This window comes from Topomyia yanbarensis, chromosome 3 (assembly GCF_030247195.1).
Source record: "Topomyia yanbarensis strain Yona2022 chromosome 3, ASM3024719v1, whole genome shotgun sequence".
Classification (NCBI taxonomy): Eukaryota; Metazoa; Arthropoda; class Insecta; order Diptera; family Culicidae; genus Topomyia; species Topomyia yanbarensis.
In genome coordinates, this window is record NC_080672.1 from 166,702,896 (window position 1) to 166,717,340 (window position 14,445).

Genomic DNA, 14,445 nt, shown 5'->3' on the forward strand with positions numbered 1-14,445 from the left:
ATAGGCAGAAGAAAGATCAGATCAAATAAACCACCGTGACGATAAGATCGTCTTTTTGCTCCGTTAATTATAATTAGTTTTTCGTTCGCGCAATAAAATTAAAGTGGTTTCAGTAGTGAAAATTAGTGTCTCAAAGTGTCCGAAGAACCCGGTATTACGCGCGCGCGAACATTGGTCCTTCGAACCGGATAGTGAATCAGTGCAGTGGTTTTCGGACACTTTGCGAAACAGACAGAAAACGTGGTGAACAGTTCAGAAACAAAAGCGGTCAGTGAACTTTTAACGAGGGCTGTGACCCCAAAGCAAGACCGCCAAAGTGTACTGAAAGCGGATTGAAACAGTGCGGGAAAAATAGCATCGCCATTTTCGACGCCGGTCAACGCCATCGTAGAGACGCTGTGGCGCCATCGCGAAGTGTGCGGTTCTGGTACTTTGGACGACATCGCAGAATTGGATCGGCCGCAGCAGATCATCGGACGGAGACAGCCAACGGAAATTACAGGGAGTAGAGTGCATGATTGTGGTGGCGTACTTGCATGTGGTGTCTGGTTCATGTTGGTTGGCTAGATTAATAAATTATTCAAGCGTTTATGCGAGTATTTTTCTTGGCACGTGTGTCCCTGATTTTTAGTTGGTCTCGGAATTTTCGCTGGATTTTCTTTGCTGGTTGCTTTCCACCTTGTTTTTCCCTGCTGTAACTGTCAATTTCGGTTCGCGTAGTAACAGTGTGGAACGTCGAGTCGATCGGTCAATTTATTTGGTGAAAGTGGAGAGTGCTGTGAAATATCCGTGATTAAAATTTGATGGTATAGTGCAGTGCTGTGAGTCAGAATGGCAACCGAGTTACGATCCTTGCGGAAACGGGAACGTCAGCTTTTAAGGTCCTTAGAGGGTGTGCGTCATTTTGTCCAGCATTATGAAGAGGCCAGAGATGGCGGACAAGTCAGCCTGCGAATGCAAGGACTGGAGGAGGTTCACAAGGAATATTTCGCAGTTCGTAGCAAGCTTGAGTTGTTGGTTGAAGACGCTGAATTGACGAAACACGCCGATTCGGATCCAGACGTGAAGCAAGAGGTATTGGAACATCTGGACAATGAGAACGATCGAGTATTGCAGGAGTTTGAGGATCATTTTTATGCGCTTAAAGCATCGATGTTGACATTATTGCCGAATTTCTTACCACCACTACAGTTGGGAGGACACCAATCATCGATTGCTGGAGATGATGGCTCTGGTACACACCAAGTAGCGACATTTTCGAAGGTAAAGCTGCCTGAAATCCGTCTGCCGTCATTCAGTGGCAAAATTTTTGAGTGGGTAACCTTCCGCGATTCCTTTCAAAGTCTGATTCACCGCAATCCTCAGCTGACTGATATGGATAAGTTTACATATCTGAGGTCGTCGTTGTCTGGTGATGCACTGCAAGAAATCAGTTCAGTAGGATTGTCTGCCGCCAATTATATTGTTGCGTGGGAAATATTGGAGAACCGCTATGAGAACAAAAAACTCATCGTGAAGGCTCACCTAGATGCACTTTTTGCCATTGAAGGTCTCAAAAGGGAGAGCTACGATAAACTCAATCAACTCATTAGCGACTTTGAGAAAAATCTCCAAATGTTGGACAAGATAGGTCAGAACACTTCGGAGTGGACCACCATTCTCGCTTATATGGTGTGTTCCAAGCTCGATTCTATTACGCTACGCCAGCGGGAAACTCACCACAACGCGAAGGAGGTTCCCACATATGCAGCCCTTCTCAGTTTTCTCCGCAACCACTGTGATGTTCTCCAATCAGTCGCTCCTGCAAAATCCCAGACCATTGATCATCGTTCTTCTAAATCAACCGTCTGTCACACTGTTGTGAAGACGTCGAACAGATGCACATTATGCAGTGAATCGTGGCATCCTCCTTCCCAGTGTGCTATGTTTCAACGAATGAAGGTTTCGGAGCGCATCGAAGCTGTTGCTAAGCACAGGTTGTGTCGTAACTGTCTGCGTCCTGGACACTATTCAAGTTCCTGCGAGAGAGGGGTCTGTCGTCATTGCCAACAGAAGCACCACTCCATGCTACATGGAGCACCCAAATCCTCCGTTCCACACTCGCAGCCGAAACCTCCGTCTCAAGACACGCAACCGAGACAGTCACAGACTAAGCAACACAATCCGAACCAACACATACACACTAATACTGCCAACTCGCAGCGCACAAACAACACACAGCCAACCACAACCACACCCACCACAAGTCAAAATTATGTTGCACTTCCCATCACACCAACACACAACATACTCCTGTCAACCGCTCTCGTGACAATCAAGGACCGTTTTGGCAGAACAACGCTCGCACGAGCCCTGCTAGATTCGTGTTCTCAGCACTGTCTAATGACAGCAAGTTTTGCGAATAAGCTGCAGTTTCATGAATCCCCTACATATTTGTCAGTTCAAGGAATCGGTTCATCTCGATCAGTTTCCACCAAATTAATCAGTGCAGAGGTCAGTCCCAGATCCAGGATTATATCATCCTTCACCGAAGAAATGCAGTTCCATGTACTACCGAAATTGACTGTTCTTTTGCCGACGACGAGTTGCAATCCTGCCGAGTGGGATCTTCCAGATTCTACTCTGATAGCCGACCCCGGTTTCCACGAGCCTGGCCCAGTTGATTTGATCATAGGGGCGGAGTATTACATGGACTTGCTGAAGAATGAGCGACAGAGAGCAACACCATCAGGACCGACTCTGCAGAATACGGTGTTTGGGTGGATACTTTCGGGACGCATTCCTAACAGTTCAAGCGGCGGACCATGCTCACTGGTTCACGTATGCTCGACAGCGGAGGTCGAAGAGCAGCTTACTAAATTTTGGGATCTGGAGACTTGTCGTACCACCAGCATTAATTCTGTAGAAGAATCATCCTGCGAACAGTTCTTCGAGCAGACTACCGTGAGAGACGAGAGTGGTAGATTTGTTGTAACACTACCAAAAAAGGAACATGTTATCAGTAAACTGGGAGATTCAAAGGCAATAGCACTTAAGCGGTTCATGGGACTCGAACGGCGATTCGCAGCTAATCCAGACCTGAAGACGGTATATTCTGAATTCATCCACGAATATCTAACTCTCGGGCATATGAAGGAGGTGATCGAGGATATCGACGGAGGCAAGAAGTATTATTTGCCGCATCACGCTGTTCTGAAGCCGGACAGCACCACCACGAAACTCCGAGTAGTTTTCGACGCTTCCTGTCGTACATCAACAGGAATTTCATTGAACGACGGCTTGATGGTCGGTCCCGTTGTTCAGGAAGATCTCCTCAGCATCACGCTACGTTTTCGTACGCACCGATTTGCAATTGTTGCCGATATCGCCAAGATGTATCGAATGGTTCGAGTACAGGTAGCGGATCAATCCCTACAGCGAATCTTATGGAGAGATTCTATAGAAGAGCCAATCCGTACGTTCGAGCTAACCACAGTCACGTACGGAACCGCGTCTGCACCGTATCTGGCCACGAAATGTCTGCGAAGTTTGGCGGAAGAAGGAGCAGAAATGCACCCAGAAGCTGCTAAGGTGCTGAAGAAGGATTTCTACGTGGATGATATGCTCTCAGGTGTAGACGACGTGGAGGACGGAAAGAAGCTGATACAGCAGCTGGTCGAGCTGCTGGAGTCAGCTAGGTTTTCACTACGCAAGTGGAATTCTAACAACAGAGAGCTGCTACTAAATGTTCCTGAACACTTAAGAGACGACCGTTCGATTCTGGAGTTAGACTCGTCTAGCTCAACTATCAAAACGCTAGGACTTGTCTGGGAACCCAGTACCGATCGCTTTCGATTCACTACCCCGGTCTGGAGCTCTGCTGCGGTAATTACCAAGCGCACAGTACTATCAGACGTATCGCGATTGTTTGACCCCCTAGGGCTCGTGGGGCCAGTCATCATCCAAGCGAAAATCTTCATCCAAGAATTGTGGAAGCAGGAGTGTTCTTGGGATGAACCGCTGACTGCAGAGTTACAAGAGAATTGGCACGAATATAGGAGAAACCTAGCCGGTTTGGATAGCCTCTCGGTCCCCCGGTGGGTTGGAAGTATTAGCAGCAGTGCAGCTGTGGAAATTCACGGATTCTGTGACGCATCCGAGTTAGCGTATGGAGCCTGCGTGTACATTAGAACAGTTACAGAGGCTGGGTCCGTAGCTGTGCGGCTTTTGACGTCGAAGTCGCGGGTTGCTCCGCTTGAAAACCTAAAGAAGAAGAAGAAAAGGCAGTCTATACCCCGCTTGGAATTATCATCAGCGCTTTTGCTTGCTCATTTGTACGAAAAGGTCGTACAGAGTCTCCGCATTTCGGCAAAATCGTTCTTTTGGACAGACTCGATGATCGTTAAGTGCTGGTTATCATCGTCACCGTCAAGATGGAAGCAGTTCGTCGCAAATCGAGTTTCCGAGATCCAGCACATCACGAAGGACGGCACCTGGAATCACGTCGCAGGTGTAGAAAATCCAGCAGACATAATCTCCCGTGGGATGACCCCAGCGCAGCTTCAGTACCAACATGCTTGGTTTGACGGACCGCACTGGCTGTTATTGGAAGAAGCGTATCGACCTGAGATCAAGGAGATATGGGAGGAAAACATCGAGTCAGCAGATTTGGAGGAAAAGTCCACAACGTTGGTACTCCAGACAACCACTCCCAGTGAGATTTTCAAACTACGATCGTCACTGTCGGAGCTAGTTCGTATTACGGCTTACATTCGCCGTTTCCGATTCAACGCTCGAGCAGTCAATCGCAACTGCAGAAGACACAGTCCCATCACGACATCAGAACTCGATGAGGCACTACAAATGCTAGTGCGACTAGCTCAGCAAGAAAGCTTTCCGCAGGAACTTGCCGATTTGTCCAAGCAACCCCACGTGCGAGATTCGTCGCGCATTATTTCACTAAAGCCGATTCTCAAGGAAGGCATACTATGCGTAGGCGGCCGGTTACGGCATGCAGCTGTGTCAACGAATCGCAAGCATCCGTATATTCTTGACCCTCATCACCCGCTGACAAAAATCGTAGTTGTTTACTACCATCGAAAGCTATTCCATGCGGGACAGCAGCTGTTGATTTCGGCTATGCGAGAGCAATTCTGGCCAGTGTACACCAGAAACCTGGTACGGCAGGTAATCCACGAGTGCGTCGCTTGTTTTCGAGTACGACCCAAGGCACAGGATCAGATCATGGCAGATCTTCCACCCGAGAGAGTAACTCCCTATTCACCGTTTCGAAGAGTCGGAGTCGATTACTGTGGACCATTTTCTTTGGTCTATCCGCATCGACGTTGCCAGCCTGTAAAATGTTTTGTCGCAGTTTACGTTTGCCTAGTCACCAAGGCAGTGCACTTGGAGATAGTCTCAGATCTCACCACACAAGCTTTCCTGGCATCGTTGAAGCGATTTACATCTCGACGTGGTAGACCCGATTTGATTATGTGTGACAATGCTAAGAATTTCGTCGGTGCAAAACGGGAGCTGGATGAACTTCGCCGACTGTTTCACAGCCAACAGTTCCAGAACGCTGTCACAAAAGAGGCAGCAAACGACAAAATAGAGTTCCGGTTTATTCCAGCACGTTCACCAAACTTCGGCGGGCTGTGGGAGTCCGCGGTGAAATCCTTCAAGACGCTTTTCAAACGTTCGATCGGCTTGCACACTCTAGTGTATGACGAAATGCAAACGGTTTTGGTTCAGATCGAGGCGATTTTGAACTCACGACCGCTCACCCCAGTTAGTAACGACCCAGACGACTACGAAGCACTAACACCGGGACATTTCCTGGTACAGCGACCTCTGACAGCAATTCCAGAACCCGATCTTGAAGCGATACCAGAAAACCGCCTCTCGGCTTGGCAAAAAACGCAGCGGTTCACGCAACATTTGTGGAAGAAATGGTCGACACAGTACTTGTCGAATCTTCACAACAGGACAAAGTGGACACGGCAAAGAGACAACATACGTGTAGGCACTATGGTTGTTCTCAAGGAAGAGAATCTACCTCCGTTAAAATGGCAACTAGCGCGAGTGACGGAGATTCAGCAGGGACCAGATCAAAACGTACGAGTCGTCAAGGTACAGACGAAGGATGGTAGTTATAAACGAGCGATCTCGAAGATTTGCGTGCTACCCATCCGCGATAACTTCATTTCATCAACCGAGGAGAACTAGACTCCTCCAACGGCGGAGGCCAGGAGGCCTCCGCACACCAGTTAAGTTATGCATTTCTTGAACTTTCAAAAAGCTAATTGAATTCTCTTTCTCAGTCATTATACATCCTTGAGCGTCTGGTAGACCCGTCGCTCCGAACGCTTATTCAAGCCGTTCATCTGAGAAAAGGTAACTGTGTTGTTTTCGGTGGTGGTTGTCATGCATGCCTTGTGCATCTGTTCGTGCAAAATGTTCCAGTTCGGTTGACCGTTCAACCACAGCAGCGGCGCTCGACGCCAGCGCGTGCTTACGGCCGCGCCACGTTAGAATTAATACTAACTCAAGTATCACGCTTGGTTATTTCGAGGTACGACACCAGCAGAACCATTTCCGAAGGAAGAACTGCGCAATTCTACCTTCCCGCTCTATGCCGAGGTCGTCAACGAGCATGGCCAGCTCGCTTAGGCGGTTTCACCAACGTAGTAGCTTCGTCGCAATCATCGTAGATCAATCTGCCCAGGTCTACCGTCGAGATGTTGTCTTCAATCAGCACGACAGATGGAGTTCATCGTCACCAAGGGGTGACCGCGGAGGCCGTAGGGCCTCCGTTCCAGGGAAGTCACTTCGTTGTATCATTTTACCTTTTAAAAAGCACCCGTTTTTTATCCCAGCATGTATCATCACCATCGAAGATGACATCAGCCAGTCGGCGGCACAGATCCGCTGCACTTTCGAAGACGATTCCAGCCAGCCGGCGGCACAGGTCCGCTGTACCATCAAGGACGACATCAGCCAGTCGGCGGCTTAGTCGCTGAACCAACACAATCGTTAATTCATCCAATCGAGTCTACCAGTCCATCCGTCCATCAGTATCCATGAGAAAAGCTTAAAACGCATCCAACATCGACGATCAACCGTTCCAGTAAAAAGAAATATACACATCTGCGAACAAGCGGTGAAAATGCAAACAGTAGTTCCAGTATAGCAATATGAGAAGCAACAACACTAATGTCACCGATCGAAAAAACACTAGTCAAAACACTAAATCGGCATCCAGACACAGCACGAAGAAAATCAGCTGATTTACGGTGTCAAGATCATCATTGCAGTTGCAGTATATAGCCATCGTAAAAAGTAGGTCACTAGGACTTCATCAGCAATAGTATATAACCCGCATCGAAATTAGGTCACGGTCAACGTTCCCAGCAGTAGCAGTAAATTATAATATTATATATACAGTAGCAGTAGAAACTTGAAATCAAAACAAACTAGAAAAATTGAATTTGTCTAGCAGTAGTTAGAGTAGGAGGCAATTATATTTGAATCCTTGAGATTCCAAGGCGGCCGGCATATGTTCGAGCGAGAGATTAAATAATAGGGTAGAAAAACTTGATCATCCCCAATGTGATCCACACGTCGCGATCAGAACGTTCTCGCTTTCTCCCGTATAAAGTTTTGGTCTGTTTCACTCTACGAGTGCAGGTAGTGAATGTTCGAGTGCGAAAAGGCCTTTTGCTATCGTGCTTGACCCGGTAGCCGGCCGGCCGATCTATGTACTATAGGCAGAAGAAAGATCAGATCAAATAAACCACCGTGACGATAGGATCGTCTTTTTGCTCCGTTAATTATAATTAGTTTTTCGTTCGCGCAATAAAATTAAAGTGGTTTCAGTAGTGAAAATTAGTGTCTCAAAGTGTCCGAAGAACCCGGTATTACGCGCGCGCGAACATTATTATTCACAGATAAAGGCACAGAATTCATCATCATCATCATTTTCATTATGTATTCGTCCTATTAAGGACGAATTACTGAAACTGCGGTAAAAATCCCTGCTACACCGTAAAATTCGCGGAACAGATGAAGTAATTACCATAAAGCAGTGAACCTTTGATCACTGGCGTAACTTTGATCAATAGAGATTTTTTTCAGTAATGTTCAAGACGGTCTAACAAATTCATCGTTACAAAAAATAATCCATATCCTAAACATGTGCAGCATCTATCGACAACATCGATAAAAATATTTTACTGATCTAAGTTACCTCGAAAACAACGAATAGAAATTTACAACAAATTTATTTTATTTTCATGGTGAAACGAAACAGTACTTGTGCGGTTGCGGTAATTACGCAACCTTGCCGAACCCTAGATTAAACCCTAGCTATCTATGGACAGACCGAGTTAACTACACGCTTCGGGATCGAACGACGCTGCATTTATTTAGCTGAAAAATGCTACAGTATTCCATCGCATAGCAAGAAAACGCGTGAATATACGAATATTTAATGGTTTTTACCTATATGCGTGTAGTTGATTACGATCACGTCGGGTGGCGTCACTTTTACAAAAGGTTTATTCATTCTAGGATTTTCATGGTTTAATATCTCTTACTTATTTCATCTTTTATATAGACCAGCTCAAATCAAATTGGCATGCAAATTTGATATCCATGCGGATGAAATTATGTTGCAACACCAACGACCCTACTCAATCCATTTCAATTTCATTCGTCACTTAGAATAGAAGAAAAGGGAAATGTTTGATGTCTGCCATTTGCGGCACAACCGCAACCTGTAGCTTGGTATATGGATCAAACAGAAAGGGTTTTCATGTCATGTGCAAAGATATGTACCTCTAAATATTTTTAGGAAGAATTTTAGTTGGATGTGTACACGCATGACTGATTTTTAAAATGTTTAACTTATTTTGTTTGTCTTGGGAAGTGGATCCGCAGGCGACTTTCTAAAAAGACAAAAGTTGACTAATGTATGTTACAAGATTGCATTGCCGGACTATATGAGAAAGGCAAAAAATTAATGGGTAGCATAAAATACACGACTAAGGTTATATTAAAAATGCTTACTACACGAGCGGGCAATACGATTTGTGAAAACATATTTATCTATCGAAACAATGAACATATTCCAGTACTAATGAGTATATAGTCTTGAGTGATTAATATTGTTTCACTCGTGAAAATTTGCAATGATATTGTCGCCAAAAATAGAATGTTTTGTACATTACACTCAAGAACTACGATCACACAACTTCAAATTTAAAACTGTTTGATGTTTTACATATGGTCAAAGTCAGTGAAAAGAACTTTAGGGAAACAAGATTGAACATGAGATATAAAGAACTAAAAATTGGCGTAAAGTCGCACACACAGGGGGGAACTTTAGGACTAATAGCTTTTTTTTCAAAATCACGTTAACTTTTTGATTTATTGTAATGGACTATGCTATATGTTTGTTTATGTGTGAATGCAAATGAATGTCATGCCCGTAAAAATAAAAGGGTATGTACAAAAACAAAAACCCTGTTTTGGAGAGTAAATAAGTCCTATAATGGAAAACAGCAAGCCGAAAAAAACGCTCTTCATGATATACTGTTTCATAGAGCCTTACGAATTAGACAACCTCGTTTTAGTAAGTTTTAACTGTGTTCCGGAGTGCAAAGACTTTTCCAACAAAAATGCGAGTGGTACTGTTATATTTAATAATCAGACCAGTTCATCCATCTTTTATGAGATATCGATTTCCAATATACTGAAGACCTTTTTGTTTAGTAGGGTTTTAACCATAAGGTCATTCGCCTACACTGCAGAATTATTCTCCGCTGCCCTTTCTGTCTTTCCACAACAAATTACTTCAATACACATAGTTTAAATACATCTAGAAACGATAGTTTTTATATGTTTGATATATAGCAACTGCACTACTCAACTTGCAAATTATCGATTACAGTTATTTTTCAAAACAGTCAAACTAGTACGCTAATAAAAATCTGCTTTGATTTAGAATCAAATTGCATTACATTGCCAGGTTAATTTTACGTTATCATTATCCTCTTATCTAATAATTTGATTAGTATATCACACTTTTCCAAGAGAATTTAAGTTACAATGTTTTTGCGTTTATTTTAGGAATTTCAAAAACCTATATCCAATTTTTTATTTTTCTGTTGAACCGGCAAATAAAAATATGTTTGGCTTTTGTCAAAATATAACGTTAAAATTGAACTAGAACCTTAAAGATCATTCTTTAGTTTTGGCGTAAAATAACCCCCGATGACGGTTCCGATCGATATTTTTGCAAGTAAATGAAATTTAGAAATTACAGTTGCTATCTGTAACAAAAATATTCAAATAGGGTGAAGTGCCTATTTTCACCATACTAAGGAGGGTGCCTCACTGATTCATTAATTACTCGGACTACAAACAATGGGACGCGTACAAACTCGTCGCTGTTGTGCTATCTTATGGCAAACGCCATTTTATGGTAAACTGAGTTAGATATGCCGCATTGCTTGTCTAAAAAATCTCTACAAAGCGGCGTTTTCAGAATCTTGATATTCTGCTGAGATATAGTGAGAAATATGCTGCGAAATTTTCAATTCTTTGCTTCAAATAACTGTGTCTGGGGATTGGCTCAAATTATTTTGATACATAAGATGTTTTTATGTGTAAAACCATCTGTGGAACACAGTGGCATAATCATTTTCAAAACAAAAATACACGAATTGTGAGAAAAATGCAGTTTAAGTTTTCAACTGGAAATATAGCATATTTGGCAACACTGTAACCAAAAATTACTATTTTTCTTGATTCCCTGACTCATTTCCTTCAAAATGCATCTCACCGATTCTTTATAGACCAAATGAAGCCAAAGATATGAATAAAACTTAATAATTGATGATTTTTTCTATGGAAAATATCCCATGCACGATTATGACACGCCATACAAATTTTGTTATCAGTACACACCTATGACACGTGTGAGTGCGACTTTTGTTTACATTTTTAGTAAAAACTCGCACAATAGGCAAAAGTGGGTTAAAATATTCTGTTAGATCAGAAATGGTAGGTTAGATTCATCACAACCTCAGGCAAAAGTGGGTCGACAAAATTTTTCAGGGCAAGACTGGTATAGAATATTTGCGCTAAGAAAAGAATCAGATATTTCTTATTCGAACTTGTGGATAATGAAATTTTAGTAAATTTTAGAAATCGTGAGTTTCTGAAACCATTCTTAGGATAAAAATGGAATATTTTTCATCTCAGGGCAAAAGTGCTATATCTTTTTAACCCATTTTTGCGCTAAGGTTTTTTTTATCCCATTTCTGCTCTGACTGGTACTTTAACCGGTTTTGCTCTTAATAAAACGTATACCGTTTTTGCTCGCAGTGAATTTTTAACCTACTCTTGCTCTCAGCCTCTAATTTATAAGTTTCAAGATATTCAATCTCAAACTTTAAAAATCGTTTTTATCGAAATGTGCAAAATGACGCTTGTTGAACAAAGAAGGCAGACGCTGGTCTAACCGACGGCTTCAAATGGGTAGGGTAATAATAGAAACATGGCGACAACAGGCTCGACACCCTAAATAAATTCCTTATTTAATTATACAACCCTGAAAAGAGTGGATTTGATTACAATAATGATTCGAACCGCGCTGCTAAAGTTTCCGAATATGTTAATTTTCGTTATTGAACAAATAATTTAATTAATCGGCTGCAGCTAAAGTGGAAGCTATTGACACCAAAGCATATTTTTTCTTTAAAAACCGGCTTAATCCACCTAACAGTGAGATGGAGGAATTCCACGAAGATCTGTCTGAAAATCTTTAAAATTGTGACCGAGTATTTTAGATTTCGATGAAACTTTACACGTTTCACCGGTATGCAAGCCTAAACATTTTTCTCAGTCAATGAAATCATTTTGACTAAAGATCAATTTTTAAAAAGGGCGTAGATGTTCCTACGTGTATCATTTTCTTTTTTTTTTGTTCGATTACTCTATTTTATACATCAAAACTATCTGAGAACGAGTTATAGGAAATGAATGCTTCTATACGGAATAAATATACACTGAAAAAAATGTTGTGTCATATATTGTCAGCAAAAGCATAGAGTGAAAAGAGGTATATTGAATGTGATTGTATGATGGAGAACTTATCGGTAAAAAAGTTTTCTAACAATAACTTTATACATGTTTTTAAATTGGCGGTGGTCAGTTATTTTCGTCCGCGTCCCTCATCACCAATTTTTAGAAAGTGATTCATCAGCAGTGCTATCTTTGAAAATGAACCACCTTGGTTATGCAACTATTTTTTCCGATCTTTTTTTAAATGCAAATAATTAAGCAATCTTGATTTCGTTATATTCTGAATTGCAAATACTTTGTCGTATGTAATTTTAAATGTACTTTCATTTGATGGCATTGTAAGGGAACACGTATCCGCCGGTTGATGCCAATCGAGCTGACATTTCTTTAAACTGAGCAAACTAATTTATTTGTTTGTTTAGTGTTTATTTGACCAACTAGGAAACGAATCCAATGGGTCTTTAATGCGTGTGGGACATACGCATGGTCTTGTCTGAGTGAATGACTTTTGTATTATGTATGAGGGTGGAGAATTGACAATTCGCACGATCAATTCAAATCTAATTACCAATTTGCGGCAATCAATTCAACACAAAAAACAATTGTTTTATGGTCGTATACAATGGTTGAGTAAGAAAGGGGGGAGTGGAATTGCAAATGATGGTTAGTGCCGTGACCTTATTTGAATATACTATGCGATATTTTGATTCCTCACATCCTTATTGTAAATAATGCAACTGGTAATTTTTGCACCATGATCAGTATAACCTAAATCTTGAAAATGAACCCAAATTTTCACTAGAACTTTGGGATTAAAAAATACAGTTGCTCTCGGTGATGCCGGTATAGTATGAATATGACAAATCTAGTATCTCACTACTATGTGGATTACTTGGTGATCGGAGAATTAATATTCCACTCAACATCTACTTGACGGCTGTACGAAATGCTTAATCCAAGAGGTAGGTACATACATCAACTCTGAAAAAATTCGCTTTGAAATGAACTTACATATAAATTTTTGAGAAAAAGTTTACTTATTATTGATAATTCACGAAATGTTTCCAAAATCCAGTGCCTCGAAAAACGCAGATGCGTTTTCATATCCCGATGTTCAAAATCGGTTTAATTTTTCCCCTAGAACCCCAATACAGCAACACGTTGTACGTAACGGTCTCATTTTTATTTATTGGAAATTTGTGTAATGTTTAATATCTCCCCCGCTGGTGAACGGATGTTGACAATCTATAGCTTGTTAGAAAGGTCCTCTGTAATCGCAATCCTAACGCTTACTAAGGCTGTGAACCATTTGGCGATTTTCTTTAACTTTTAGTTAAAATTTGACAGTTCGAAAGTTATTTTCTCTTGAATGGAAAAATTTAATCGAGAGAGCGAACCATTTCAAAAGTTGACATATGGATAGTTATTTAGAATTGACAGCTGCGATGACCACAAATTGGTAGAGGTGTGAACATTTGTCGATATTTTAAAATTAGTTTTTTTTTTCTTATTACATTAAGTATGACAGTCATAGCCACGAAAAGTAAACATCCACATCCTGAAATAACTCAAACAAATCTTAACACAACACGTTAGCGTTTCCATTTTCATCCCTTAATTTTGTATTGAAAAATATTGACAACCTCAATTAGGTACAGAAAATGTTTCCACCTTTTTATTCTGCATCATGGGAAAAATTTTAACCATCGAGCTGTCAAATTTAACTATGGCTCTGTCAATTTTAACCATGCTCCAGAGTAGGGTTATTTTGCAAATAACTTTCGAAGTGTCAGATTTTAACTAAAAGTTAAAATTTCACCAAATGGTTCACAGCCTAAATATATGCGCACTGCTTCGTGCACAAGTTATATGTATACACACCAAAAAAATCTGAATTTTATCGTTGACGTAATTGCAAACATGACACAATTCAACAAACCGTAATTTACGAAATGACAGAACATTACCGTGTTCCATTTAATTTTACATGAAACATATACTTTACATGCACAATGACATAAAATAAAATTACATGATTTACGAATTTAAACGTCATGTAAAATTAAAATCAAACGTAAAACTAAGTCATTTTTGATGCTCGTATATGTCATGGTCAGGAGACGTAAATTTACACTATTTTTTCTAGGTGTGTAGACATGTTGTGTTTTGACAAAACCACCCATATCGCAGAAAGTAAACAACGTATTGCACAGTTCCCACCAAATCGAACTGCACGGTATGAAAGTGTGATGATACAAAAGTGTGATCAAAAGTGCAACTCCTTCGACCTGACAAATTATTGACATAGAAAAGTGTCAAAAACAAACTTCTTCTTACTTTTAGTAGCTGGAACGTTAGCATGGCTGCCAGTATCCC

General features: G+C 41.4%; 1 protein-coding gene across 1 annotated transcript; it reads left to right on the forward strand.

Annotated features, from left to right (window-relative positions):
- Nucleotides 1-831: 831 nt before the first annotated feature.
- LOC131687365 (uncharacterized) lies at nt 832-6,207 on the forward strand. The gene has a single exon (XM_058971446.1). It carries the CDS (start codon nt 832-834, stop codon nt 6,205-6,207), a length of 5,376 nt encoding a protein of 1,791 aa, XP_058827429.1.
- Nucleotides 6,208-14,445: the final 8,238 nt, after the last annotated feature.

Bases quoted from the DNA above. Each gene is read 5' to 3' on its own strand.
- LOC131687365 (XM_058971446.1), top strand. From the start codon at position 832: ATGGCAACCGAGTTACGATCCTTGCGGAAACGGGAACGTCAGCTTTTA.